This window comes from Vidua macroura, chromosome Z (genome assembly GCF_024509145.1).
Source record: "Vidua macroura isolate BioBank_ID:100142 chromosome Z, ASM2450914v1, whole genome shotgun sequence".
Classification (NCBI taxonomy): domain Eukaryota; kingdom Metazoa; phylum Chordata; class Aves; order Passeriformes; family Viduidae; genus Vidua; species Vidua macroura.
The window spans coordinates 41,834,266-41,861,006 of record NC_071611.1 but is presented as its reverse complement, the minus strand read 5'-3'; the positions used below and the strand labels follow the sequence as shown (position 1 = coordinate 41,861,006).

Genomic DNA, 26,741 nt, shown 5'->3' with positions numbered 1-26,741 from the left:
AAGATGTAACCAGACTGGGACAACCAGGTGTTAGCACAGGTAATGACTGTGATGTGACATTGGTCTGGGTATCCATCAGCAATTTTTCCTGGCACAGTGTGGCTGGACACATCTGGGAAAAGTCACCCTACTCTTGGACGGGATGATCTTTGCACAGCACCAAGCATCCTGCCATCTCGCTCCAGGACAGGATTACTCCCAGCTCCAGAATAGCAGTTGTGAATCAGAGCAGAGCAGGGCTGGTAGGGCAGGAACTGTGCTGCAGCACTTGGGGTTTTTGCTACCTTAATTTCATGGTGTGGGCAGCCCAAACTGTGACCATAATAAATAAAGTGATAGCCAGGCAGCAGAGCTCTCTGGTTTCCTGTACACCTCAGGCTGGCCAGGATAAACACACAACAAGCCTGCACTTCAGACGGGGCCATGCCCACAGCACGTCAGCCAGAGCCTGGACATGTGCCAAGCCAGCCAGAGCAAAGCCACTGAGCAGGAGGCTTCATAGGGCAAGTTCCACACAAGGCAAATAGGGTGGTGCTGAAGGGCACAGCCCCATTGCCCCAAGATGCCCTGCATCCAGCAGGCACCTGCACCTCTGGAATGATCACCTGTGTTTCTAGGATGTCAGGAACAGTGACTGGGGTTGGCTTCCAGGGCATGTGTGTGCCCCATCCTTGCCCAGGCTGCAGGGTTTTAGATCATCCTCAGACAGGCAGCTCTGAAATGGGTACTGGGAGAGGCTTCACACCATCAGCCAGGCCTGCTCATGAGGAGACACATCCTGCGGCAGTCCCCTCTGCACAGAAACCGTGAGAGGACACCACAGATTTCAGATGTACCCATCTCCAGTCCCCATAGTCCTCTTCCATCCATCTGCTCCCCTCACATCATACAGGCAGAAATCCAGCAAGTGCTAACTCAGCCAGCACGGCTGAGGACCAGCGTCCCCATCCCTCAGCATATCATCATGACAGGGCACTTGCACATCAGCATGACACAACTCACTTCAAATCTGGCCCAGCTCCAGGTCTCAAACTCATGATCCCAAACCTCTTAATCTCTTCACCTAGCCTAGCACATGGGAGCCCAGTTCAGGGATGTGACTGCTTCCTTCTGGGAAGGAAGCATCTTTGAGCACATAGCAGCAGCGAGTAAGGCAAAGCTGCGGACAGGGAGGGAGGGCAGCACACAGCTCTTATGGCCCAGTTCAGCTTGTCTTGCATGGGTTTGTGGTAGTGTAATTTAACCCCCAGACATCTGCTCACATGCCCAAGCCTTGATCTGCCTGGACAAGAGCTGTCAGCTTCCTCTCTGCTCAAGAGTAAAGGGAAAGGGACCCTCTGGTCCCTAAATTTAGTCCTTTTGGGCCGCTGAGAGGGAGACCAGCTGTTGGACAGGATGCTGCAAATAGCCTGAACATGTCCTTTTGCCATAGCAGAAAGGAGGAGCTAGGAGGTGTGTGAAGCCCATGATCCTCATCTGAGCCTGAGGATGGAGCAGAGGAAGAGCTGCAATGTCAGAGCTGCCCTGTGCCAGGGATGTCCTGCCCCAAGGACCCCCCAGTGCATGCAGCCCCATTAAGTGCCCTGCTCATCCAGCAGACCCTACATCACTGTCAAACCTCTTCCTTCTTCATGCAACATTGCAAGTCTCTAGCTCTCCTCAGAGCTGGTGGCCCAACACAGTCCAGATCCCACTACATCCCTCCTCCCAGCACGCCACTGACAGTGCCAGCTCCAACCTCCTGCACAGACACCCCTCCAAATCAGGTTCTGTTCTCAGATTCCCACCCCCAAGGGTTGCCCCAGCACTGCAGTGGTGGAGAAAGCAGTGTGTGGCTCCCAGCCAGCAGTGGCGCCAAGCAGCCCAGCTCCCGGTGCACTGCGAGCACCACGAGGCATTGAGGAAAGCTCAGGGTCTGCTCCCAGGGCCAAATGCATGCTGCAGCCCGTCCAATTCTGCTCCTTCCAGAGGAGCTGGCCAATCCTAGAAGATGCTCAGTGTCCCTAAGCTCACGCAGGCTGCAGAGAGCAGAGCAGCATCAGGACGTGAGAAAGGGAGCTGGATGGAGGAAATTTCTCTCTGCCCAGGACCAGCCTCTCCTACATCACCAGGCTCCCAAAATCCACCTGAGCCACTAACTGAGGGAAGATGTGAGCAGGCTGGTGGAACCAGACCCCATCTGCAAAGCACCTGAAAGGCCATGTGAGCTGACTCAAGCAGGGACATCCCAAGCCTTGGCACATCCCCAGCTCTTGTAGTGCAGGTGAGATGGATCTGGCCACGTGTGGCTGGTGAGGCAGCAGCCTCAGCCACAAGCAGATGTGCCACATTGGGCTGTTCTTTGGGTGATGTGAGCACCAAGCCTCAACCGTGGCTGATCTCAACACTCACAGTGCAGCCAGGAGCCAGTATAGGAACTGCTCACCCCACACACAGCCTCCACCTCTCCCAAAGTCTGATACGGTGGGGTTGCATGGGATAGCTGGGATGAAGGAAAACACTAGTTTAGTATCATATGAATACACAGGAGCTGAGATAGCTCATGGGCATGTTTTTGTGATGTTGAAGAGATAGGTTTGGACAAGAGCAGGTAATCTTTCGTTACTCTGGGTTCAGGGGTTCAGGCGTTCAGGGGTTCAGGGATATGCCTGGATGTGGCAAGGATCAGTTTGTCACTGTAGGGTTGCAGAAGGCATCTATGACCCTGTTCAATCCTGCCAGCCTAGAGAGCCTTCTGTTTTTGCAGGGAAAGTGCTATATGGGTGCTGCACACACCTGGAATATGTGGCCATTATCTCTGCACAGGCAGAGACAATGTGGGGAGGGAAATACTGGGTCCATCCCAGGGCTCTAGCAGTGCCAGCCTTGATGGCATCACATGGGGAAACCCCAAACCAGATCTGGCCTCAGGTGCCACCGGAGAGGAAAGTTCCCAGTGGGTCTTCACCAGCTGGTTTCCTGTTGCACACTTCCAACAAATCTTTTTCCTCTTGAGAATTTTTACTGCAATAAATGGCAAATCAAACCCATTTCCAAGGGAAAGCAGCTTGGGTGTTGGATGTGTCCTGCAAAAGAGGGATGAAAACACACATCACAAGCTGCGAGGAAGAACTGGCCTTTTCTTCAACTCAGGGACACAAACCCCGCGGCCAGATTTCACCAGGCATGCTCCCCATCACATAAACCACCACAATAACAAACCCCAAAGAAATGGCCCGCCTAGGGGCAAGGGAAACTGAGTCACAGGCAGGACCTGCCTGCCTCCACTCCTGTAGGATGCAGGGATGCGGGCAGGCATGATTGGTGAATGCCGACCTCCGAGAGCACCGGGGAGGGTTGTGCACTCTCGGGGGATTCCTGAGCCTCAGGGGGACACCCGCGCTGCGGAGGGCACCGCACATCCGTGCGCCACGGTGGGATCCCCATCCCAGCGCTCCGGACTGGGACGGGGAGCCCCAGGGGGACCGCGAATCCCGGGCAAGCGGCGGGCGGCGGGTTTGGATCCCTCCCGGTCCGGGGGGCGGCTCACAGGCAGGAAGCGTCCCGGACTGGTGGCGGCAGATTGGCAGAGCCCTGCTCCAATGGAGCGGCGGCGGCAGCCCCGGCGGCTTCGCACCGCCTGCGCTACCGGCCCCAGCCAGCCCGGTGTGGGCGCCCCGCTCCCGGCCCCGCTCCCGCTCCCGGCCCGGCTCCCGCTCCGCTAGCGCCATGGACACATAGCCGCGGCGCCACGCAGGAAGGTAGGGAACAGTTCCCCGGTCCCCAGCCCGCGAGGGGAGCGAGTCGCCGCCGCCCCGACTTCGCGGTGAGGGACGCGCGGCTGCGATCAGGCAGCTCCCGGAGCTGTTTGCTGCCCGGGTGGAGAAAGTTGTGCGGGTGTGTGTGGATGTCTGTGTGTCTGTGTCCCCTCACAAAGCAGCTGCCAGGGATTTGCCCTCCCGGTCCCTCCCGGCTGCTTGTGAGTTCCCAGTGCTGCTCCCCCTTCTCCGCCCTCCGCGCCTCCGCCTTGCCCGGGGATGCTCGGGGGATTGATGTTCCTGGGCTGGTATGTTTCAGCCTCTTCCCCAGCCTCCACAGACCACCAAGTACCATTCCCGATTTGGACACCTCTACTGTCTCTGAGGGAGCTTTCTGAAGAAAGACTGGAATGTCAGGCAAAGCGCCCCCCTGGCAGGGCCCCCTCTTCTCCTGGGGGGTCCAGGGAAAAGCTGTTACCAATTAGGAGAGGCGCTGAGAGAGGCGCTTTCCCATGCGCGGGTGCTGGCAGGGCTCTGCTTGCCTTGTCCCTCCTTGCCCCAGGATTCTGTGTCTGTCAATCCCAGCTTCTCTGTCCCGTGCCAGTCTCGATGAGTGGCCAGCCCTGGGCTGTGCTCACCACCACCCTCACAGGTTGGCTGTGTCATCCACAAGGTCCCCTCCGAGCTCTGCCTCTGGGCTGGTGAAGGCTGTCAGAGGTGTCCACAGGGGTTGAGCACAGGGCTTGGACATCACTGTCAGCAACTGTGACCCCACTGTGATGGGGCCTGAGGGTACCTTGTGCTTGGTCCCCATGGATGGGAAGAAACCCAGCGCTGCAGCAGCTCACAGATGTGTTATCTTGCACATAAAATGGTTTTCGACTGGCTGGCATTGGTGGCACAGCCAGAGCTGAGACTTCTGGAGCTGCCTAAGTGCCTTGTGTGCCAGGAGGTGACTGCCCCATGTCTGGCTGTTGTGTTTGCAGGAGGAGGTGGCATGTTTCCACTCTACCTGTTTACAGGTGGGAGGTCGCAGTGAGGTTACAGCATGTGCAGTGACAAGAGGCACTGGGCAACTGGGCACAGGGAAGGGATCTTCACAGGGAGCTGGGAGCTGGTGGAGGCCCTCCTGTGTTAGGGACAAGGATGAGATATGGCCACAATGCTCCCTCATCACCCTCTGCCCTACCAATCTGGTACTTTTTGGGCAGAAACGAAATGGGCAATATGTGCTCTCCAGAGAGCTGCAAACCGACCTTGGCAGCCAAAGTGGGACTGGAGGTGGGGCACAGAGTCAAACTGGTGACACCAAGGTTGTGCTCAGGGCTGGATGTCACCAGTAGTGGGTGAACAGGGTATGTGGGGTTCAGTAGGGTGGTGGGGAGGGCTCCCTGGATGATGCTGCTAATGGCAGAGCCTGCAGGAAAGTGGAAGAAAAGCAGCTCTGGTCTTGTGCTTCCTATTCCAGGAAGAGGAACCTCATAGGGAGGGGAAAACTTGACTTGATTATATCTAATAAGCCACTTTTTCCCTGTCCCAGCAGCGGGGGGAGGAGGATGCTTGGCCAAGTGCAGGCCCTGTTTGTGAAGGATGAATGAATGACTCATGGCGCAGTGAGTCTCCCTGCCATTTTGATCGTGGCAGCAGCAGCAGTTCCCCTTTGCAGCTGCTGGGCTTATCAGAAGCTGTCATGCTGGTTGGGCATCAAGGTGGCCCACAGCTGCAGCCCACACATGAAGGTGTCCTGCCTCTCCTGCCCTTCTCACACAGCTCACCTGGACCTTCCTGAATGGGGAAACCCTCATGGATGGCAACAGTACATGGCATCCTCACCTGCCATGAACTAGCTGAGCACTCAGTTTAAACCCTTTATTTCCACTCTGTTCTTGTTCAAAGGCAACTCCAGGCTCTTCCTGCTCACACAGGCCTCAACCTCCCTCTGGTTTCCTGCCGAATGCGTTCCTGGAGAGCTTATTCCCCTGTGGGTTTTTGCCAACATTGTGCTTTTAGTTCAAGACCTCTTCTCCCTCTCCAGTGTTTACCCTACTATATTTATAGCTTCCTTGTTAGGTTAAGCAAGCCAAAGGATTCTTGCCTCCTCTTCTTCCGCGGGTTTGGCTCTGGAGGAAAACCCCCTGCGAGATGTTTCCCACGGGAGGGGCAGGTGCAGGCTTGTGTCTCTGCTTTTCTCTCTTTGGATAATTTTGGCATCTCTCACAGCTTCTTTCCCCTCCTCTTGTTTAGGCATAAAAGAGGGTGGCTCTGCCCCTGCCCAAGATGTAGTCAAGGGCAGAGCTTGGATGGTATGAGAGCTCTTCCCTATAGGCAACACACGGGATCTTCAGCAGCATTTGGGATGCTGATACAATGCCAGCATAAGGGATTAGCTCTGGGATGTCTGAGTTGGCTTGCTGGGATGTTTAGAGAGTTTTTGGTTTTTCAAAGTGTTCCTGTGGTTACAACAGCATTGCATGTGTGAAAATCACCAAATCTCTCTGGCGGGGGATGCCACGACCTTATGACCTGAGTTTCTACCAGCAAATCTCTCTGTACCTCCCAGTGATGGTTTTCTTCTCCCATCCAGGTTATGAAAATAGGGAAGGGCACAGATGCCTTGCAGTTGTGGTTGAGTCTTCTCCAATAGCCAGACTTTCATGGACTATTTCTGTGGAAAAAGGAAAATTCCTCTGGAGATTAGTAGCACATTTCCAGGGATCAGTGTGTAAATAGGAATTATCTCTCAAGTTTGACTGCTTGCCAGGTCTCTGAGTCACCCTGGCATGGCAGTGGGATAGGGTGAGCTTTGGGCTCTTTTGAAAGGTCACAGCACCTGCAGCCCCTGGAGCATCTGTCAAGATCTCCAGTACAGGTGGATGGCTGGGCTGGAATGTGCAATTCCTTCTCTCTAGTGGTATTAGTCTGAGACATGGCAAAAAAATGCTCCTTCTACTCTGGTGTTTGAGTTGGGGGCATCCAGGAAAAGAGGGACAAGAAATCTGTCAAGACCTGATTTGCCTCTGTCTTACCAGGACTGCTCACTGAGGTCACATTGGTCACATCTGATCAGCACAGCTTGGGCTTGCTGCAGCAGGCTTTGGTCATTGCTGAAAAGTCTTTTGAGGAATTTTGGAAGAGTCTGGGCAGGGGAAGATCACATCTACCTGCTCATACATGTTTCCTAAAGATGCTTTTGGAGAGGACAAAGAGGCTGGAGGGACTTCAGGAGATCTGACATAGTTCGACATGGGGCTGTCCCATGCAGATGGCGATGGCCTGCATGCAGACAAGACTGCATTGGCCAGAAGGGAGGATGCTGAAAGCACTTTGAAAATCAGCCTGGGGCTGCTCCCCAGAGACTGCTCAGCTCTGGTCCATTCCTCTCAGTATGGAGACAGCCAAAATAGAAACTGCCTAATGAAAATTGTTATGGACCTGCAGAGATTGCCATATAGGGAGAGGTGGGAAAATTCAGGGCTCCACCATCTAATGAAATCCTTATGGTGGAAGGAAAATCATTTGGGCATCTTCTGGTTTATTTCACCTCCCAAAGTGAAAACAAGGCATTCCAACCCTTGTTGAGAAGCCAGTGCTGATGACACACTGAGGGGAAGAAGGGAAGGAAGAAGCTTACAGTTTTGGTGGACCATCATCTTTGTGGCTGTTTTGGGAGGGTCTTCTGATCCATTGACTTTGAGGAGTGTTGTGCTCAGCTGTAGCTAAGTGTCGTCCCACCTTGGGGAGCTCCAGACAGGGCTTGGGGCTGCTGCCTGCCATCCTGCTGGCAGCCTAAGGGGTGTGGATGTCCTCACAGAAGAGCACGTGGGAGGCAGTAGGGCTGGCACAGCATCCCTGGAGCCCACAGGCTGGTGTGGCTGTGCCTATCCAGCTGTTTCTTTTGCCTTCCTATGCTTTCACCATCCCCTTCCTTTGGGACAGAAGGCTTTCATCCTAGCCAGACCAATAGTCCCAAAGGCACATCACCAGCCCCTTTTTGATGAAGGCTCGCATGGGTATCAGTGCCTTTTGTATTCAGTAACATCCTGAAAGGCACAGTTCAGCCCTTACCTTCCTGCAATAATAGATAGGGAAAACCAGAAAGGGCTGTCATGAAGAGTCTTCGTTGTGGTCCAGCCCAGTGCCATGCCAGTGTTGCGACAGAGCTCACAACAGCTGTGCTGCAATGGCCCTGCAAAGGTCTCCAGGGATGGCCTGGCCCAGTGGCCCGGTGTGGTTTTGCAAAAGCTGCTGTCACGCAGGGTGCCCAGGCCAGCTGGCACCTCTCCAGACTTCCTTACAGGGCCAGGGCCAGCCTCTGGCTGCTGGGAGGTCTGCAGGAGTCTTTGCTTTCCATGAGTTTTGCCTGAGGCCTCAAGGCTTAGGAGGAGCTGGTGGACCCAACCAGCTATTGCTCCATCCTTGTCTTGCAAGGGCCAACACACAACCCCAGGGGTTCCTCAGTGCTTTGGCTGCTTTTGAATTTTTTTAGCTCCTGCAAGGCTCCCGCTGGGCTGTTTTATGGCCCCCGTGAGGCTGCTCCACCCCATCCTGGCTTTGAGTTTTGCAGCTTCATGACTGGAGCATGGCTGTGCCAGGGGAGGCATCTGTTTTCGCTGGCCTCCCTGATCCTGTGCCTAGCTCCATTTCCCCTCTCCAGCTGGGACTGTGCCCACAGTCCTTGCACCCCAGCATCCAAAAAACAGTGTACATAGCAAGGAAGATGAGTGCCTCCATTTCCTGTGCTGGCACAGGGAGCAGTCAGTGTGAGGGACTGGTCTCTCAGAGTATCTTGTTGACACAGCTCTTGATCTGCTGCACATCCACATTCCTCTTTCCCAACTGGAGTTTGCAGATATGCACTCGGTTCTTTGTCAGCTCCTGAAGCTGGGTGGTTTGGCCTGGAGATGCCTTGGAGAGCTCAGTTCAGCAGGGCACAGAGGCTTGGGCTTGGAGTAGTCCGGGAGGATGGTTAGGTGGAGCAGGTGGAGCAGCTGTGGTACTTACGCTGTGCCTGAGATGGATGATGGATAGATGAGGGACTTGAGCAAGGCAAGGTCTGTGGGGAAGCACCCCTGTGGTGCTGCTCTAAGAATGGGATGGTGATGGGGCAGCATGTCCTGCTGCATCCCCAAACTATGCGCCCATCGGACATGTCCCCCTCAGTAAGGTGCTTGATGGTGAGCCGTGCATGGAGAACTTTCTTCCTCCAGTGCCTAGAAAGGTCTCTGAGAGCTTTTTTCACCTATTTTCCCCATTTGTCAAGGTCAGAGGGACTGTGCAGCTTATTTAACCCTGCAAGGATATGTGGGGGACCTCACATTGCTGCTGGCGACGAGACTGCTGCATCTCCACCAGCAGCAGCATTTCAGGGATGGCAGCAAATGCCTTTCTACCATCCCTCACCACAACCAGAGGAGGGTGGAGCAGAGCCAGAGGCAGCATTTGCTGCCAGCTCTATGAATTTCCAACTACCAGCTCGCCTTGCCACTGTGTGAGAGGATCCTGCACCTAATTTTTGGTGAAAAGATCCATTTTTCTCAGTAATTTAATAGCGTGGGCAGGCTGCTCACTGTCGGACAGCCAGCAGCAAGCACCGAGGAGCCTGTGTGCTGGGCTGCTGGCCGTAACCACCTTCCCTGGGCAACGCAGGAATGCTGACCTAATAGAAAAGACATTTAAAGAGAAGTTTTGGAGAGCAGCTCAGCTCAGATTCAGCTCATGCGCATGGCTGCTGATTGTAACAGGGCCTCTCCATGCTCCAGCAGGTCCTGGGGACTGACATGGGCAGTGGGGGCATCCCTGATGGGACCCAGGCACCAGGGCACAAGCCGTGCCAGCCATCAACTGGCACAGCAGTTGCTTTATTTTTCAGGAAAAAAAAGTTGCTTTGAGGGGGGCCAATCACAAGTTGTGAACTGAGGCTGGGTTCAGCGCCCGGCTGCGGTTCTCCCAGGCTGGAAAAGCCGTCGCATTTTGCTCTTGACATTTTCCAAATGAAATGTTTTGATTTTTTTTTTTCTTTCTTTCTTTCCAATTTATTTTATTCCCTGCCCCAAGGTAATGTTTGGAAGATAAATTTAGCTTGATTCAACTCAAACCTTTTTTAAAAAGTAAAACCACTGAAAACTAAACAAGGCCTATCATTTAGAACAAAATGTTTTGGTTTTCATTTTCCTTTTGGCATGAAAAACACAAACTTCTTTTTTTTTTCATTTTCCTCTTGACTTACAAACAATTTTACTATTTTCTTTTCTCCTCCTTGTTCATTCCCAAGACCACATTGTGCATTGTGGCCAGGGAACAGACGAGCCCTGGTGCTGTTCCCAGTGGGATGGGGGTCCCAGGATGCATGCTTCCCTGTGGAGACCAGAGGAATCTTGCAGAATCAAGCAGAAGCTGCTCTCCCTGCTGCCAACACTGACTCAGCTGGGAGCTCCTTGTGGAAAAGGGAGGCCCCTGGTTGTGGGTCTGTTCCAGCTCTCTTAGGGGAATGTGAACCCCTGGGCAGGGCAGAGCTGTGCTGCGGGTGCTTGTACTCTGCTTTTGGGCATCCCTACTGAGAAGGGCGAGCTCTGGCATTGCCTTCTTTCCTTGTTTATTCAGGTTTAAAATTAATCTGACCTTCCCCTGCTCAGACTTGTGCAAACATGGCATGTCCGTGGGCAAGGGACGTGCCCTGTTGGCCTGAGGGGAGCCCTCTCTGCACCCAGCTTGTGGTGTTACTGTCCCCTCTGGATGAGGTCCCACGAGGATCTGGGTGCTGGGGGACGGTGGGACTTCCTCCTGGCAAAAGCAGCTCTGGCCGTCCATCAGCACATGGTTAATCCTCCGGTGCAAGCTGCCAGAAGTCTGAGTGCCTGGATCAGGCGTCTCTGAGCTGGACAAGGGGTGGCTGCAATGCTTCCATCCTGGGCAGGAGCCCATGTACGAGAGCCAGCGATTGTTTCCCCAGCCTTGACCCCCTCCACTCCCCACCAAAACAACCCTGCGTCTTCCACCTTTTGCCAAATCCCAGCCCTCCACTCTGCCCCAGCCTTACCGGGAGTCAGCCAGGCAGGGAGCAGGAAGGGGTGATGGGGAGCAGCACCGTCGCCAGACCTGGTGCAGAAGCAAGCACCCGACTCATCCACCACCTGATTTTATTTTATTCCCCTCTCAGTTCCTCGCTGCATACCACAGCCGTGTTTTTTATAGCCCCCAGCTGCAGCCTCGGCATGCTCCCAGCCAGCTCCCCGCCGCAACCCTGCTCATTCCATGCCAGCAGCCCCGGCCAGCGGGGGATGGACGACATTCCAGGGGTCCCTGTGGCGGTTTAGGGAGCGGAGAGCATGGGCTGCGGAGGAAGGCAGATAATTAAACCCTAACCCGGAGCCACGCTCCCGTGCCGGCGGAGGCGCTCCCAGAGCCGCGTTAGTCACGCCCCGTCGTAGCCGACACGTGCCGTGCGACAGGTCGAGGCCGAGTGCCGGTGGCCCGTCCCTCGCTGTCCTCTTCTGGTGCTGCCCAGGGCTGGTTCCAGGCACCCCGATCCACCAGCTCCTTCCATGAGCCAGCTTGCTCTGCCGTGGCCGGGGGGCGGGGGGGGTGTTTGTCAGCGAGAGGGGTACCTCCTCCAACCCATCCACCTCCCGATTGCCCCCCAGCCTCTGGCGGGTTTACAGAAGTTACAGGGAGATTAGAGGTTCCTGCCCACTCCCCGGGAGCACTTTTACGAGCATCTGGGGCTCGCTGCTGCGTTTCCATATCTCACAGCCACTTCCACAGCTGGGATGCCGCTATGGGATCCGGAGTGAGGAGGAGGAGATGAGGTGTGAGGCTCTGCTGCAGGCTGCATGCCTGGAGCACCCCTCTGCTGGAATGTGGGGTTTGCAGAGCGGGGGCCGCCGGCCAGCAGGCAGGAAGCAAGCATCCTCGCTGGGAAGCAGCGGGGGGGCCCCGGCGCCTCACTCCCCGGGCTTTCTCCAGACGTGATTTCACCACTGCGGGGAGGGAGCGTGGCCAAGGGACAGGCCCTGCTCACCCCAACGGCACCCGGTTCGCTTGCCGAGGTGTTAGTAATTTGGGCCATGGCTGGGGATACGATGTGCCTCGGATCCCCGTGGGGCAGGAGGACGGGGGCTTGGAGAGCCTGTACAGGGCAAAGGGAGAGGGATGGGGGTGGGGATGGATGGGGGTGGGGGGCCTTCCAGGCTCACAGCCCAAAGTCCCCTCCTTACTAAGCTGGGAAGGGGGACAGAAGGCAGTGGTGAAGCCAGATGTGTGCTGGGCATCTCCAGCTGAGCAGGTGGGCCGGGATGGAGGCACCCTTGCTGAGTTATTGCCTGCAACTGCTTCCCAACCTCCTGCTGTGACTTTCCAGAGCTGGACATAGCAGCATGGAGGCAGAGGTGATGATGTGGAGAGGCAGGATCCTGCTTCAGGGATGGATTTGGGGAGATATCCCAAGGAGAGGGCTTCTCCAGAGGTTTGGGGGGTCCCTGGGAATGGGAACCTGCCATGTCTCCCTTATTTTGCATGGGCACAGGGTGTTGGGTGCCTGTGAATAATTTGAAGCCTTGACCAAAAGACCATCCAACTTACTTTATTTTCAGCAGGGAGGCAGAGAGAGGCGAACCAGTGGAGTAGCAGTGGTGTTGCCATGTGGCTGATGCCAAGCAGCTGGAGCCTGGCAGCCTTGGCTTCATGTAGGCAGGGCAGTGAACAAGAGAAAGCAGAGAACTGCAGGGGTGACAAGGAAGGGATGTGCAGGGGTGGGTTTTATAGAAGCACAGCTGTAATGTTGACCCAATATGGGTCGCTGTAGAGGGGGACCTTCCCAAATCTGCTCCCTTCTGGAGACACTGAGTTTCAGTCTGTGAGGAATGTGGTCTCACTGACAGTACCTCAGCCCTTGGGTGAGCTGGGGGTGGCTGGGGGGGCTGTGGGAAGGAGGAGCTGGTCTTGCTGCCGGCCAGGTGCCGAGCATGACGGGAGAGGGGAAAGCCTAGGAGACTCGTTCTGAAACAAGGCTGCCCTTTTCTTCTACTTTACGACTGCATTTTAATATCCACAAACATCCCGCCCTCCCCGGGCTGCTGCCAGCAGAGCCTGCATCGCCTGTGCTTGGCCTGCCGAAAAAACCCAGCCAAACCCTGGGCCCCAGCGCAGGGGAGAGGATTATTTTTCCCCCCTCGTTTTTTTGTGAGATATGTTTTCTATAGCTCTAATTGGACGGGCTTGAGCCCCGGCCAAGGCAAACACACCTGGGGGAGCCTCACTTTACAGACCCCATCTGCTGTGTCAGGGACTCTGCTCCCCACACAGCCGCTGCCTGGCCCCTTTATAGGGGAGGGGGCTGCTGGGGTTGGGGGGGTAGGACTGCTCCCACTCCAAACCACTGAGCAACCTCCGTGGAGGAGGAGAACCCAACGAGGCGGCGCAGGGAGATGGTGCAGAGGCAGCGGGGGCACCCGGCAGAGCCCTGTCCCACAGCAAGATTCCATCCCGGCGTGGAGCTGAGGTATCTCTCCCCTGCCAGTGCTGCTGTGGTGGCACAGGGCTCTGTGCCCACCAGGGTGGGATGCTGTGGGTGGGAGATGCAGCAGGGACCAGCAATGTTTTGCCTTCCTGGGGTGACGGCATGTTCATCAAGGGGTTGCAGTCCCCAAAATTTGCATGTTCCCCAGGAGAAGGGAGGGAGGATGTGGGGGTTCCCCAGCATGTCAGGTTGTGTTTTGGGCTACAGGACCACCTACGTGGTGAAACCCGTTCAGGGGCTATTCTGGGCAGCAGACAAGGGACATCAGCATGCCAAGTCACTCCAATGGCTTGCATTGACGTCCAAATCCACGCTGGACTGAGCTTTAGGTACTTCTTCATGCAACTGTTGGCTTTTTGTGGGGCTTTTTAGCTGGGCTCTTCCCCTTCCAGTTTTGGAGGATCTACCTCCAGTGCCCCCATTACCAGCAGGCGGAGCAGTGCTGGCAGCCTTATTCCAGGGTCTCATGGGTTTCACCTCATATCTGTACACAGCCAAAGCCAAGAGAGCTGTTGGGGGTCTCTGGTTCACCTCTTCTGGGACCAGGGTGCATACCCTGACAGCACAATGTGTGCCAAGGAGCAGCAGCACATTTAGGCGGCACGCAGCATTTGGCTTATCCTGGAGTACATTTTGTCCTCCCTTCCACACATCATCTAACAGGGGTGTGCAGGGTACAGTGCTGTGCCCCCACTCCATCCTCAGGGATGTACCAGCACACCATCTCTTCCTTCTCCGCCTGCCCCTGTGGCCACCCAGCAGCACTGAAGAGGCATCACTGCTGCAAAAATCACTCCTGGTGCTCGAGGTGCCACTGACTGCTCCTGGGAGGAGCTCTGGCACCCGCTGCACCTTCTCCCCTCTGCCTGGTGCTAGGGAGATGCTGCCTGCAAAGGGTAGTACTGTATTTTCTTGGGGTGCATTGTCACACACACCCCCCAGTGCACCAAAGTACTTTGCACCAGCACTGCTGACTGGATAAGCAATAAGAACTGAAGCGGCAGCTTAAAATAGGAAAGTAGGATCCAGCCTCACCAAGGCCTGCTGTCTCACTTCAGGTTAATGGGATGAGCTGTGGGGAGTTATGCAGGCTGGAATGTGCCTCTGTTCCCCTCTGGCCAGGCCAGAGGATCTCTCTGTGCATGGGGGGAGCTTTGGGGCACAGCCAGAGCTGTGGCAGTGCACAGGGCAGCTCAAGCATTTCATGAAGAATTTTAGAGCTGTCCTGGCCTCCAGTCAGAGCAGGCTGCAACGGGAACATTTCGAAATTCTTTTGGATGAGGAAAATTCCATGGACAGCCCCCCTCCAGAGAAAGCTTGGGATGGCTGAAATGTTTGGAGTGAGAGGCTGCTTGCTTTTGTTTATTCTGAACTATAACATTGGAGGGGGGAATCCAAATTTAAAAAGAGAGACAATAGGAGCCTGTAAACAGAGCTGGCCTCGAGTGGGGCTGAGGCTTCTCTCCAACATTGGGGAAGGAGATGTGTCAGCACACTCACTGCGTGGCCCTGCTTTCCCCCTCTTGGATACAATCACACTTAATCTTTCAGAACGTGGCTGGGTTTTTTTCCCCTAGCAAAAATGAGCTGGATGGTGTTTTTCCAACCTTCTCAACTTCGGCAAGGCTCAGCCCCCATCCCCTGGCCCTGTACTACAGCCTCCATGTTTTCCCCTTCTTTCCACTTTTTGCCATGTTTCCATCTCCTTTTGGCTTGGGCATTGACATCTGATTGGCTTGGGAAGAAGTGTGGTATGGGGGTATGGGTGCTGACCCCAGTGAGGTGTTTTCCCAGCCTCTGTTCCTGCCATGTGCCTTGCAGACAGCTGCCACCCCTGAGCCACCTCCATGTGGCATATTTGATGACCTTAGAGGTCTGTTCCAACCTTAATTATTCAATGATTCTATGAAAGCAGGTAGGGTTGACTCCAAGCTTGGAGAAGACAGGTCATGGTTATCCCACCAGGTGAAGGAGACTGGCACCATTATCCCCACATCACACATTGTTGGGGGTCTGCAATTTCCATCCCCCTGCCCCTCTCCCACAGGGACACTGCTGGTGGTATACAGGAGGTTAACAGGACACCCTTTTCTGGTGGCTTTATTTGGGCCACCCCTTGCTGATGGCTTTATATGGCTGCCCAGGTGGTCCTTAATGACTTCTGAAATCCTTCTCTTGCCCAAAAGGGATTTTGTTTTGCAAAAGGAGTGACAGCAAATTGCTAGCTGGAGGAGCATTTGTGTAAGGTGGGCTGTTTATTTTGGCCCTGCTGCGTTTTGGCTGACCCATGCGCCTTCGTGCCTCAGGGATGGAGCTGAGCCTGATGGCTCTTGGGCTCTGGCCAGCTTTGGAGCAGGGGGAGGGCAGGGGGAGCATCATGTATGGGGGATGCTGTGGGGCCCTGCTCCTGATCAGCAGAGTTCCCAGCCGCAGGCTGGAGTTCATGAGGAGCATCAAAGGGAGCTGGGTGTGCCTGGGGTGTTCACAAGTATGTACATGTGTGTCTGTCCCCTACATTTATGGATACATGCACTCTTGTATCAGCTCCAGAGCCAGCTTATGGGGGAACTTTGTTCTGGGAGGTGCAGATGGTCCCGAGGGGGGGGGGGGGGGGGCAAGCTGCAGGCTGGTACCTGCTCTGCCATACTGGGAGCTGTCTGTTCACTTAATTCTCTGCCAGCCTGGGCTGAGCCCAGGAGCAGAAAAAGGTCCAAATCCCAAAATGTTCCTGGGACAGGAAAAGCCTTTCCCACCCTGCTGTAATCACAGGGTGGCCCAGCTCTCTGCTGGCAGGTCCCACCCCTGTCCCCAGATCCATCACTGTGCTCATCCCTGTCCTGTAACCATGTGACAAGGACAGTGGGGATGCAGCACTCCCTCCCACCAACTTCCATGCCTCCACTCTAAAAATAATCTCCAAGCTGTAAAGAAACCCACCAGCACTACAGCTACAGCACTGGTAGGTGTCTTTACAGCCGGGAGATTATTTTTAGGAATGTCTCTGGCACGTGGCTTTGGAGAGAGGAGTGTGGGGATGGGGATGGAGAGGGGGGCGCCCCTTCTCTCCTCCCTCAGAATGCAAGCGCTGCCAGCTGGCACAGTGTCAGGGCTGCTGGCTGCTAACAGAGCCCTCGCTGTTTTGGCCCTTGCCGATGCCTGCAGTTACAGCCAGGAGCCAGAGACTTCTTCCTGCAGGATGGAGCAGAGTAGAGTGGAAATCAGGGCGTTGGGGTGAGAGTTTCCCAGCTGGGGTAGGAGCAGAGCCTGACCTCCATGGTGCTGCTGGCATGCTGGGGTGTGTAGGGGCCCCCAACCCCAGGCACCAGAAACAGCTGGCAGCTGCTGGCTCCACAGAGGAAAGAGGTTACCCTTGGGACATGGAGGGGTTTGGGCTTGGCTTTGGACACCAGTGGGGCCGTAGTCAGCTGGGTATCACCAGGGGGTTGGTCTAGTTTGGATGGAGATGTGCATTGTATCTGGCTGTGGAGATAACTGGTTCCCTGGACAATGCTGGGGTTATCACTGTGTTTGGGCTGAGCTGGAGTTAACCTTATGCCAGGGTTGCTTTTGGTTTAACCCCACATTTGAACTGTGTAACCCCATGACTGGACTGTGCTGAAGTTAACCCTGTGTTTGAGTTGAGCTGTGGGTTAACCCCACTCCTGAGCTGTGCCAAATTTAACTCCACATTATCATGGCATAACCACATGTTTGACCTGTGCTAGGTCCTGCCTCACATTATGGCTGAGCTGGGTTCAGCCCCACTCCTGGGCTGGGCTGAGTTTAACCACACATTTAGGCTGCACTGGATTTAATTGTCCTCCTGGGTGGAATTTAATTCTCCTTCTGGGCTGTGGGGTGTAATCCAATATTTGGGTTGTCCTGAGTTAAGCCCTGCATCAAGACTATACTGGGTTTAGTCCTATGTTCAGACTGTGCACAGGTCTTACGGGACTGGACTGGCCTCACAGGGCAAGACTCCAACTGGTTTTGCTGGTTTAACTGAGGTAATTCCAGTGCACTGGGATTGCACTGGCTGCAGCTATGCATGTGTGTGTTCTGGCACAGCCCAGCATGCATGGTACACCCCCCACAGCAAGCATGGGAGCCCATGCACCCCACCAAAGTGGGCTTGACATCCCCAAGGCTTGACATCCCCAAGGCACTGGGGTGGGGGACTGGGGACAGTGCTCAGATCATCACCCCCACAGTGCCCAAGGTGGGCAAGGTATTGCCTCAGATGCTTCCTAGTAGTCCTGGAGATTGTGCATGGCCTTGGTGGCCCTGGTGGTGGTGGGGGTAATGCTTCCCTCCAGCACCCACTGCTGGGCTTTCTCTGGGCACCCAGGGAGGGTGCCAGCAGCATTTAGGGGACAGGAGTGGCTGTTGCAGGAGACCATCCAGCAGTGGCGTTGATGCTCCCCTCACAGGCACACGTTCATGCAGTGATGATGGAAGCCAACAGTGCTGCAGGGATGGGGTGATTCCAGGGCCCTGGGCAGATCAGCAGCCACGGGGATATACTCAGACCATGCCATGGCTCCTCAGAGCGAGGCATGGTGCTTCTGCAGGCCTGTCAGGTGCAGAGGGATTAGCAAGGCACAGCTCCAGAAGCACATTTCCCCACAGGGAAACAATTCCTGCAGTATTCTGCATTTCAGCATAGGACATTCTTCCCACAGCAATCACTGGCAGAGAGGAGAGTTTGTAGCACAGGGCCAGGGATGCTCCCCCAGGTCAGGGGATGCTCAGAGTGGTGCCATCTCTGGGACATTAGAGCCAGCTTTGGGCCTCTGCCCATTGCTTTTGTAGGTGGGTGACTCCCATCAAGGCCTGGCACAGGGTAGGCAGAGCTGCCAAGTGCTCCTGGGTTATTTGCCATATTTCTGTTGCAGCAATGCTGCCTCCAACCACCCTAGGAAGAGGTTACGAGGCACTCCAGCTTTCTGTGCTCGGTGGGGAGCATCCCAAGTCTCCAAGCTGCCATCTGCAGCCTTGAGGCACAGTGTCATCTGCTTCTGACCCTGTCCCAGTCACCCCAGCTCTGTGTGCAGCCCATTTGCTTTGAAGACCAACTTCAAATGAAGCAAAAAAAAAAAAAAAAATCTTAAGGAAACAAAGCCCAATGTCTTTCAAAGCACTGAGCACAATGGAAAATTGGCTTCCCCCAGGAATCTGTGCTGGGCTTTGCTAGGCCATGGCAGGGCATGGCACAGATCAGCTATGCCGAGGGAACTGTCACACCCAATGTAGGCATTGGTGCCAGTGCATATGGCCATGATTTTGAGGGAAGTTTTGGCTTACAGCACTTCAGTTTGCATGCAGGAAGGGGCTTATGTCAGGATTTCTCTCCACCACTGCCCAAAACCATTTGCATGAGCTCAAATGGTGCCCCAGCAGAACAGCAGGATCAGGGAGGTATGGAGAGTGAAACCTTGCATTTCTGGCTCACATCCACGGGTGCCAGAGGCTGCCCGGTTACCCTGGCCATGCCAGTGACAAGAGCATCCTGTGCTGAAGGAGCAGGGTCTAGCACTGCTGCCCTTCCCACCAGCACCACGCCCCCAGGCCGATCTGGGTTCCTCTACCCTGGCTGTGGCAATGGAATGTCACCCAGCCCCGGGCTGGCGGCAGGCGTCTCTCTGGCCAGGATTAGCATGAAGGGAGGAAGAAAAGCTCTGATTGTTCCCTCTGTCCCGGCCCGGCTCCAGGACCACTGTGCCGTGACTCTGTGTCCCCAGACTGTGTCACTGCTGGTGCAAGCATCAAGGAATGTTTTCTCTGCCTATGTGCCCATCTGTGGGGGTGAGGAGCCACCAAGGAAGGTAGGCCTGGCCACTCACACACTTGTGTTCATTTGCATGCCTGTTTGTCCCTTGGCTGGGGAGTTTGGTGGCAGAAAATAAGGGGATCCTTTCTGGGCAGGCTGTCTTATAGCACCTGGCCCCCTACCCTGCTTCTGCACCTGGGGCAGACGAGGGCTCTGGGTTTTCTCGGGTTCTGTGGCTCTTTCCCCTTTTGTTTTTGGCCTTTGGGCAGGCAAGGAAAGGCTTGCCCTGCTGCTTTTCTCTGCAGTGATTCTGTGTCCCCAGGGATAGTTTTTGGCAGTGCTCACCTGGGTCGTTTACTGAGTCAGCGTGTCTGGAGGGGCTCTGCTGGCTTCTCACACTGCGCTGCAGAGGTGCCCCTCTGAGGCAGGGGAGCTCCTGGGGTGCTGGGTGAGGATGGGGAGCTCTTGGAGGACCCTGGGACAAAGTTATGAAGGGTGGAAGATGAGGAATGGCTATCAGGATGAGCTGTCTTAGGGTTAGGTTTAGGGTTAGAGTTAGGGATCTCTAGGGTTAGGGTCTAGGTTAGTAGTCCCTAACCAGACTTAACCACTAGGGTCATTATGGATACCCTCTGCAGTGTTTGAATGAAAAACCAGGGTGGTCATGAGAAAAAATTATTCTATTTTAAAGCTATTTTTCTCTCTGTATATTAACACACTCTCCCTTCTTCCTGACACACACTCATATACACCTACTCCCCTTCCTCTTCCCCCCAGAACTATTCCTTCACTCTAGCCCACATGATTTTTGGAATTACTTTTGGTTGCTGCTTTTAAGAAAAAATACACTCATTTTTGTCTTCTTTTTTTTTTTTTTTTTTTTTTTCCCCATCACCAAAATATTTTACTTTCAGGCCAAATGTTCCCGGTTACTTACCAGCATAGTTCTGGCAGAGACCTTTTGACTGGTATTTCTTGGGAACATTTCTAGGGTGGTTTGGTAGGAAAAGCTTATGACAGTCTCAGGAAATTTTTATTTTATTTTATTTTCATTTGGGGCTTGTGCTTGAAGCTGCCTGGCATGCTCAGAACAGGGTTGATGTGGGGTACCACATGCCTCCCCCCCTGCAGCAGATTGCCTTGTAGCTCTTGCTTCCCTCGCCAGGCAGTTTAAAGGTCTGTGGCCATGGGCAGTTGGCCACAGGAGGGGAACTGGCTGCTGATCTGGGGTGGGCTGGAGCATCACTCCCTCCAGTCTCTCAGCTGTTCAACCCAGGGGGACACAGATTTATGCCTACAGATTTATGCCTGCTCTTGGGGCTGGCAGGGAGCTTACTGCCTTATGTGCCCTCAGCCCCTCCCTGCAGCTGGGAGCAGAGCTCAGCAGTGTGGGTGTAAATAAGCAGGCCTGTCCAGCTGCAAGGGGTGGACAGTGGAGTCTTCTAGGGAGAAATCATTCATTTCTGACTGACACAGACCATGTGGCACACCTGGTAGGGATAGCGTGATGCTGGCCAGGACAGATGCCCTGCGGTGATGCTTGCTGGCACAGACAGATTGGGCTGGGATGGACAGGGTGACACTGGCTCATATGTCCTGCTGATGCAGGACTCTGCAGATGGTCCAGATGCTTTAGGGTAGTGCTGGCTGGCACAGAAAGAGTCCTGGATGGGGAGGATATCATAGAGCACTGCTGGCTGTGATGGACAGGGTGATGGTAGTAGGGCAGGACAGGGCAATGCTGGCTTGTGTTGGCCAGGATGGCACTGGCTGATGTGCCCACAGTGGTGTAGGTTGGGGTGGAAAGGGCACAGATCCCTGAGCCTGCATCCCCTGCCCCTCTCACTGGTGATCACGGAGCGTGAGGAAGAGATCTCAGCGCCGTTCTCCCACAAATGGGGACTTACCTGGACCAGCCTCACAGTGGGTGCTGGCATGGGCAGTGATGTGAGACTTGGTACAACCTGAACTATCACAGCCCTGCTCTCCCCGGCTATGTGAGCCTGTTTAGATCTGATTGCTGTCACCTGCCTTGTAAATACAGGCCAGAATTTCTCTTTGGTCCCTTCCCATCCCAGCTGCACATGCACAGGTCTCTGGACCACCCTGGGGTTGGGAGCCAGCCAAAGCTCCCAGCACAGGATTGCAATGGCAAAGAGCCCTTAATCCCACCCACCCACACAGCCCTAAGCTCCTGGTCAGTGTTTGCCCCCTGCATACCCACTCCAGGCATGGGGACTGCTCAGCAGCCAGGAACCAGCTGTGACTGTGGCACAGACACTGCCAGATGTCCCAGCTGGGGTCCCAGGATTCAGTCCCTGTTCTGTCCCCAGCAGGATGGGTGAAATGAGAGGGAGATGCAGGATCCAAGGCCCTGCAGGAATACTGTGGGCTGTGGACTATATCAGCTGCCCCATTGTAGGGAATAACACTCTCTCCTCCCCTTGTCTCCCTCATCCAGATGTGCAGTTCCATCCCAGGCCTGGGTAGGGTGATGGTGTTCCTCGCAGCCCTGGCATCAGCCTCCTTCGCTATCCTTGAAGACTGGGGAGAGGAAGGTGAGACCCCCACCAAGCGCCCCCATACAGCACCCCTCCCCATGTCCCAGGCATGAGGACCCTGAGGGCACCCCATTTCCCCCAGACAGGAACAGGCCTACCAGGGCTACATGAAACACAGCCCTACATGCTACAGTGATGGCCAGCCTGTGTTTCTGCTCATTGCCCAGCCCCAACTGGGACGTGTTCTTACTAGTCCCCTATGGTGGTACCTGCATGAAGCAAGACCCCATAGCCAGTGCCCACTGTGGGATATAGCCCCAGGGGCTGTATCACCTGCACCCCCACGCCTGGCGTGGGGTGGTATGGAGTGCTAACACTCATCTGGGGATGTGTGTCCCTCCAGGTGTGCAGTATGGACAGCTGGGGACAGATGTGACCCTACCATGCCCTGGTGTCCGTGCCAGGTAAGTCTTTCCCGTGCACATCAAGGGATTTTTCCAATGGGATGGTTTACAAGGTGGGCCTGGGCATCTCTGTCCTCTCACGCAGCCTGCCTGATCTCTCCTCCTCAGCTCACCCGTGCGATGGAGACGAGCAGGGGCCACAGCGCTGCCAGAGGGCTCAGCCATCCAGGAGGGATCCCTGGTGCTGCCGAGCGCCAGCCTGGCCTTTGTGGGAGCATACAGCTGCCATGGCGAGGATGGTGGCCTCCTGCACACTGTGTCCCTGCGTCTGGGGTGTGAGTAGCACGTCTGTGAGCTGGGCTCTTCTAGAGGGAGTGTGGTGCCTGCAGTCCTGCCAGGGAATTGCCGAAAGGGGGCTTGGTGTTGACACAGGCATCCCTGTGTGCTGGATGGGCTGTGGGATGGGGGACTCCTTGCTGACTGCTGTTTCTCCCGGACCCCAGACCTGCCTGGAGTTCCCTTTGTGTACTGCAGAGCATCTGACTATGAGAATTTCTCTTGCTCCTGGACCTCCAGTATGGAGACCTTCCTCCCCACCAGATACATCACCACATACAGGTGAAGTATCCTCACAGGGCATGGATTGGGCTTGTTATGGTGTGAGCTCTGGGTCACAGCCAAGGATAACCACCGAATCCATCTGGCCATCCCACACACACCCTGGGTTCACCTCCTGCCCCAAGGACCATGCTGCACCCCAGAGCAGGTCCTGTTTTGGGATGAGCAGAGCACCAAGCATTTGCTTGCTCTCAGTGGGGGTCTCAGCAACACTGGGGGTGCTGGCACAGGCAGGCTCCCTCCCTGCTGACAGCTCTGCCAGCACCAGAGGGACAATAAAAGAGAAGCAGGTCATCTGCAAGCCTCCACACTCCGGCATGCTTTGGGATGAAAGGAGCCCTGACAGCATTGCTGCTTCTAATTATCCCTGCAAGCCAAATTAGCAGGCGGCTTTGAAGTCCTATGGAGCTCATAAAGCACAGCCCTGCTGAAAGCTGCAGGAGCCGAGGGCTTGGTGGAGAAGGGGCTGAGTGGAGCATCAGGGGCTCCACAGGGAGGGGGAGTGGAAGCATGGGATTTGGCAGGCTTTAGGGGGAGGGTGAAGCCAGGCTCTGGGGAGCTGCTTTTATCAGTGTCTTTGCTTCTGTGTGATGAAATCCTGGGCAGGGAAGGGTGTCCCATTTCTTTTCCCTGGGATTGCCAGTTCCTGCTGTCAGGCTGTTCACTAGAAGAGGTGGACATGGTTTTAGCTCTTTGCCCCATGCTGTCACATGTGTATGTCAGCTTGGGAGTGTGGGGCTGCTTTGCAGTGTGTCCTGTCCCTCCTCTGGGTCATGGTGGGGTTCACTTTGTGCTGCCCCCTCATCCTAATCATCTGCTTTTCCATATGTCTCCATGGCAGAAAGAAATCCCTGACAGGCGAAGAAAAGCGGAGGTAGGACTGACTCCCACCCTGCTCCCGCTCCCTAGGGACTGGCCCCATCCCAAAGGCCCTGCTTCTGTCTTCAGCAGGGACCCCAAAGCAAGAGCTGGGCTCCCATCAGGGAGCCAGCTACTTCCCAGCTACCCTGGGAGTGTGGGAGAAGGGTTTGCCTCAGGGAGGGACCTTTCCAGGCAGAGTGTGGAGCTGGGATGAGGGTCCCTTCTGTCATGCTCAGAGGGATATGCTGGACTCTGGAAGGGTGAGTGCAGCTGAGCACTCCTCCTCCAGGGTCTGCCTCCTCCACCAGGGTCTTAGCATGAGGGTCTTCCATGGCACCTCCTTGGCAGCATTTGGAATCTGTTCATGGTGGGTGGGTAGGATGTGTCACCAGCCCGCCTCCCTGTTTGCAGGAACAGGAACGGGCATGTGGGGCTGTGCCTTCAGGATCCGTCCCTCCCTGGCACCTGCACCGTCCACAGGTCAGAGTTCTGGAGCTCCTACCGCCTGAACATCACCGAGGTGAACCCCCTGGGCTTCAGCTACCGCCTTCTTGATGTCACCATGCAGGCCATCAGTGAGTCCCTATCCATCCAGCTGTCTGTCCCACTGTTTGTCCATCCCTGGGGAGTTACCTGTGGGTGACAGCGGGGAACCCTACACCCCTGTGCACAGCAATGCGGGATGACAAGGGCTTCCTGTCCTTTCCCACACAGTTAAGCCAGACCCTCCAGAGGGCTTGGTGGTGGAGCCCATCCCCCTGGCCCCGCGGCGACTCCATGTGAGCTGGAAGTACCCTTCCTCCTGGCCAAAGGAACCCCACTTCCAGTTAAGGTTTCGGCTCCAGTACCGACCCGTCATCCACTGTTCCTGGTCCATGGTAAGTGTGCAAGGAAAGACAGGGCCAGCACAGGAGTGGGGTGTGCATGGGGCCAGGGAGGGGTGCCCCTGCCTGCCCCACAGCTCCCCTCTGCCTGGCACAGGTAGAGACAGTGAATCTGTCTGAGGTTATCACGGATGCCTTCGCTGGGCTGGAGCACGTGGTCCAAGTCAGTGCCAAGGATTTCCTGGATGCAGGGAATTGGAGCGAGTGGAGTGCTGAGGCCCGGGCAACACCAGTCAGAGGTGAGAGAGGGACATGCTGCAGCCCCCAGCAGCCTACCACGTTGTGACCTCCCTCCCCAAAGTCCCTCCAGAACTCTGAACCTCTTCAGTACCTTCCCCATGGCACTCATTCCCCCAAATATCAACCAGAGTCTCAACTCCAGGGCCACTTAAGGTTGCGAGGCAGAGCTGCAGGAGGACAAAACATCTCCCAGCCTATGTCAGTCTGCAGCTGTGCTGGTGCCATTCGGGAATTGACCCTCACAGACTTGGGACAGAGCAGTGCTTCCAAACTACCATTAGCACCTCAATGGCACTCTTGGGTTCATGGGACCTCTGGGGCACAAAGATACCCTTCCACACTCCTCTCTGTGGGTCCCTGGGGTGCTGCATATGCTTTTGGTGAGTGTTTCCATCCCTTCTGTCATTCCAGACCTGGCCTCCACAGCAAGTGAAGAAACCACTACAGATGCCAGACTGGAGAGCCTGGCTAAGGAGCCCTCCCAGGCTCCCAACCCTGAGCCCATCAGTGAGTAGAGCTAGGGGTGGTGGGCAGGAGTGCCATGTGCGCTGCTGAGAGCAATGGGAAGGGTCTCTTGCCCCAAGTCCATGTTTGGCTGGGCTGTTGGAGTGTCCAGGAGCTTGCCACAGGGTCCCCGGGTGCTGGGGACTGTGACATCCCTCAGCTGTGACAGTCTCTCTGTCCCAGATCACAGTGACCCCTTGGAGAAGATGGCTGTTCTGGTGTCCCTTGGGATCTTTGCCTTCTTCATCCTGGCTGCTGTTCTTGTCATCACTATCCTCATCTGGTAGGCTGGGTTTGGAGAAGGAGGGGCTGTATGATTGCTGTTCCCCATCCTATCCTGAACCCTCAGCATGGAGTGCCCTGTGATCCCCCAGCCCTACTCTGAGGTCCCTGCCAAAACACACTTGATGCCCTGTAGGATGGTTTATGCTCCCCTTGCCCCTGTGCCACACCAGTGCCTCTTCCCAGCACAACCATTACTGCCCAGCCTGCCTGGGCTCTTTCTAACGACCCCAGATCCAAGGGACCTTTTTCTGAATGTCCTCAAGATGCTGCTCCCTCTAATATCCTCTCAAAGGCTCTTGCTGGAGAGTCTCACACTCCAGAGTCAGCAAAATATCCCATCCCAGTGCCTTTGCTCCCTGGGAATCCTGTCCCCAGGTCCCCTCTCATCCCGCCACCATGGGATCTCCCTGCCATGCTCTGGCTCTGCTCTCAGTCCCTGTTCCCATCCCAATCCTGTTCTATCTGGTGACCAGTTCCTGCTGTAGCCCTGGAGCTGGTTTAGCTGAGCTGGGAACAGTTGGGAACAACTGGATGGAAACACATCGGGATCACTGGGAATCTGGGCAATCCTGATGCTCAGGAAGGCTGCTTGGGGTCTTCAGCTGCTGTTGCTCTCATCCCCAGGCTCCGGGTGAGGAAACATGGCAAGGACAAGACCAAACCCAGTTTTTTGGTTGCTGCCACCCACCTGAAGGCACTACCAAGTGAGTTGGGGTGCAGGGTGGGGAATGTGGAGCAGAGAATGCAGAGCGTGGGGCAGGTCAGTGACCCCAGTGTCCCCAGTGTCCCCCTTGACCCCTTGTCTTCTCTCTCGGCAGAAGCTCAGATCCTGTAGTGAGCCCTGGCCGGTCCCTGCTCCCTGCACCCGCTTGCCCACGCGTGGGACTTGATGCCACTGCTGGCCCCCAAGGACCCCACGCCCCTGGGTCACCCCACAGCTGTGGACATTGCCGGAGCCCCCAACACCCTGGGGTTGCAGGATGGATCCTAAGGAGAGAAGCTCTGCTCTCAGGAGCATTGGACTGCCTGAGCCCACTGGGAGCCAGCTGGAGTCACTTCAGGCTCAGGGTGACAGGCCAGCTCCGCCTCTGAGCGCTGCTAAACAAATGGGGATAAGACACTGAGCCAGCCCCACTTCACTGCCTAGTGTTGACGGGGACCATGGGTGTTGGCTCCCAGGGGTGCCAGGCATCAGTGCCAGACCAAGGGGTGCTGATCCCTGCCTGTCACCCCCCACCAGCCACCAGCAGGCAGAAGAGAACACCCCTGCCCCTTCCCTCTGCCCCAATCCCCCATGCTGTGGCTGGACGGAGCAGAGATGCCAATAAAGGGGATATGCCAATGCTATCATTGGCACTGTCCAGGCAAAACCCCTTTGCAGATGCTGCTGGGCCAAGGGAGGGGTGGGTGCCAGCTTGGGAAT

At 55.6% G+C, this 26,741-nt stretch overlaps 1 protein-coding gene across 5 annotated transcripts; it reads left to right on the top strand.

Moving 5' to 3' along the window:
• Positions 1-26,741, top strand: IL11RA (interleukin 11 receptor subunit alpha). 5 transcript variants are annotated; one of them, XM_054003184.1, is made up of 13 exons: positions 1-39; positions 21,483-21,579; positions 21,926-21,986; positions 22,095-22,261; positions 22,430-22,544; positions 23,386-23,418; positions 23,817-23,980; positions 24,120-24,283; positions 24,387-24,528; positions 24,941-25,036; positions 25,217-25,316; positions 25,943-26,022; positions 26,137-26,741. In XM_054003184.1, exons 2-13 carry the CDS (start codon positions 21,483-21,485, stop codon positions 26,151-26,153), a joined length of 1,236 nt encoding a protein of 411 aa, XP_053859159.1. In that variant the 5' UTR covers positions 1-39; the 3' UTR covers positions 26,154-26,741. The 5 variants fall into 5 exon arrangements, 4 of the variants coding, with proteins under 4 accessions (XP_053859159.1, XP_053859157.1, XP_053859160.1 ...); XM_054003182.1 differs by lacking the exon at positions 1-39 and adding an exon at positions 3,657-3,740; XM_054003183.1 differs by lacking the exon at positions 1-39 and adding an exon at positions 13,187-13,233.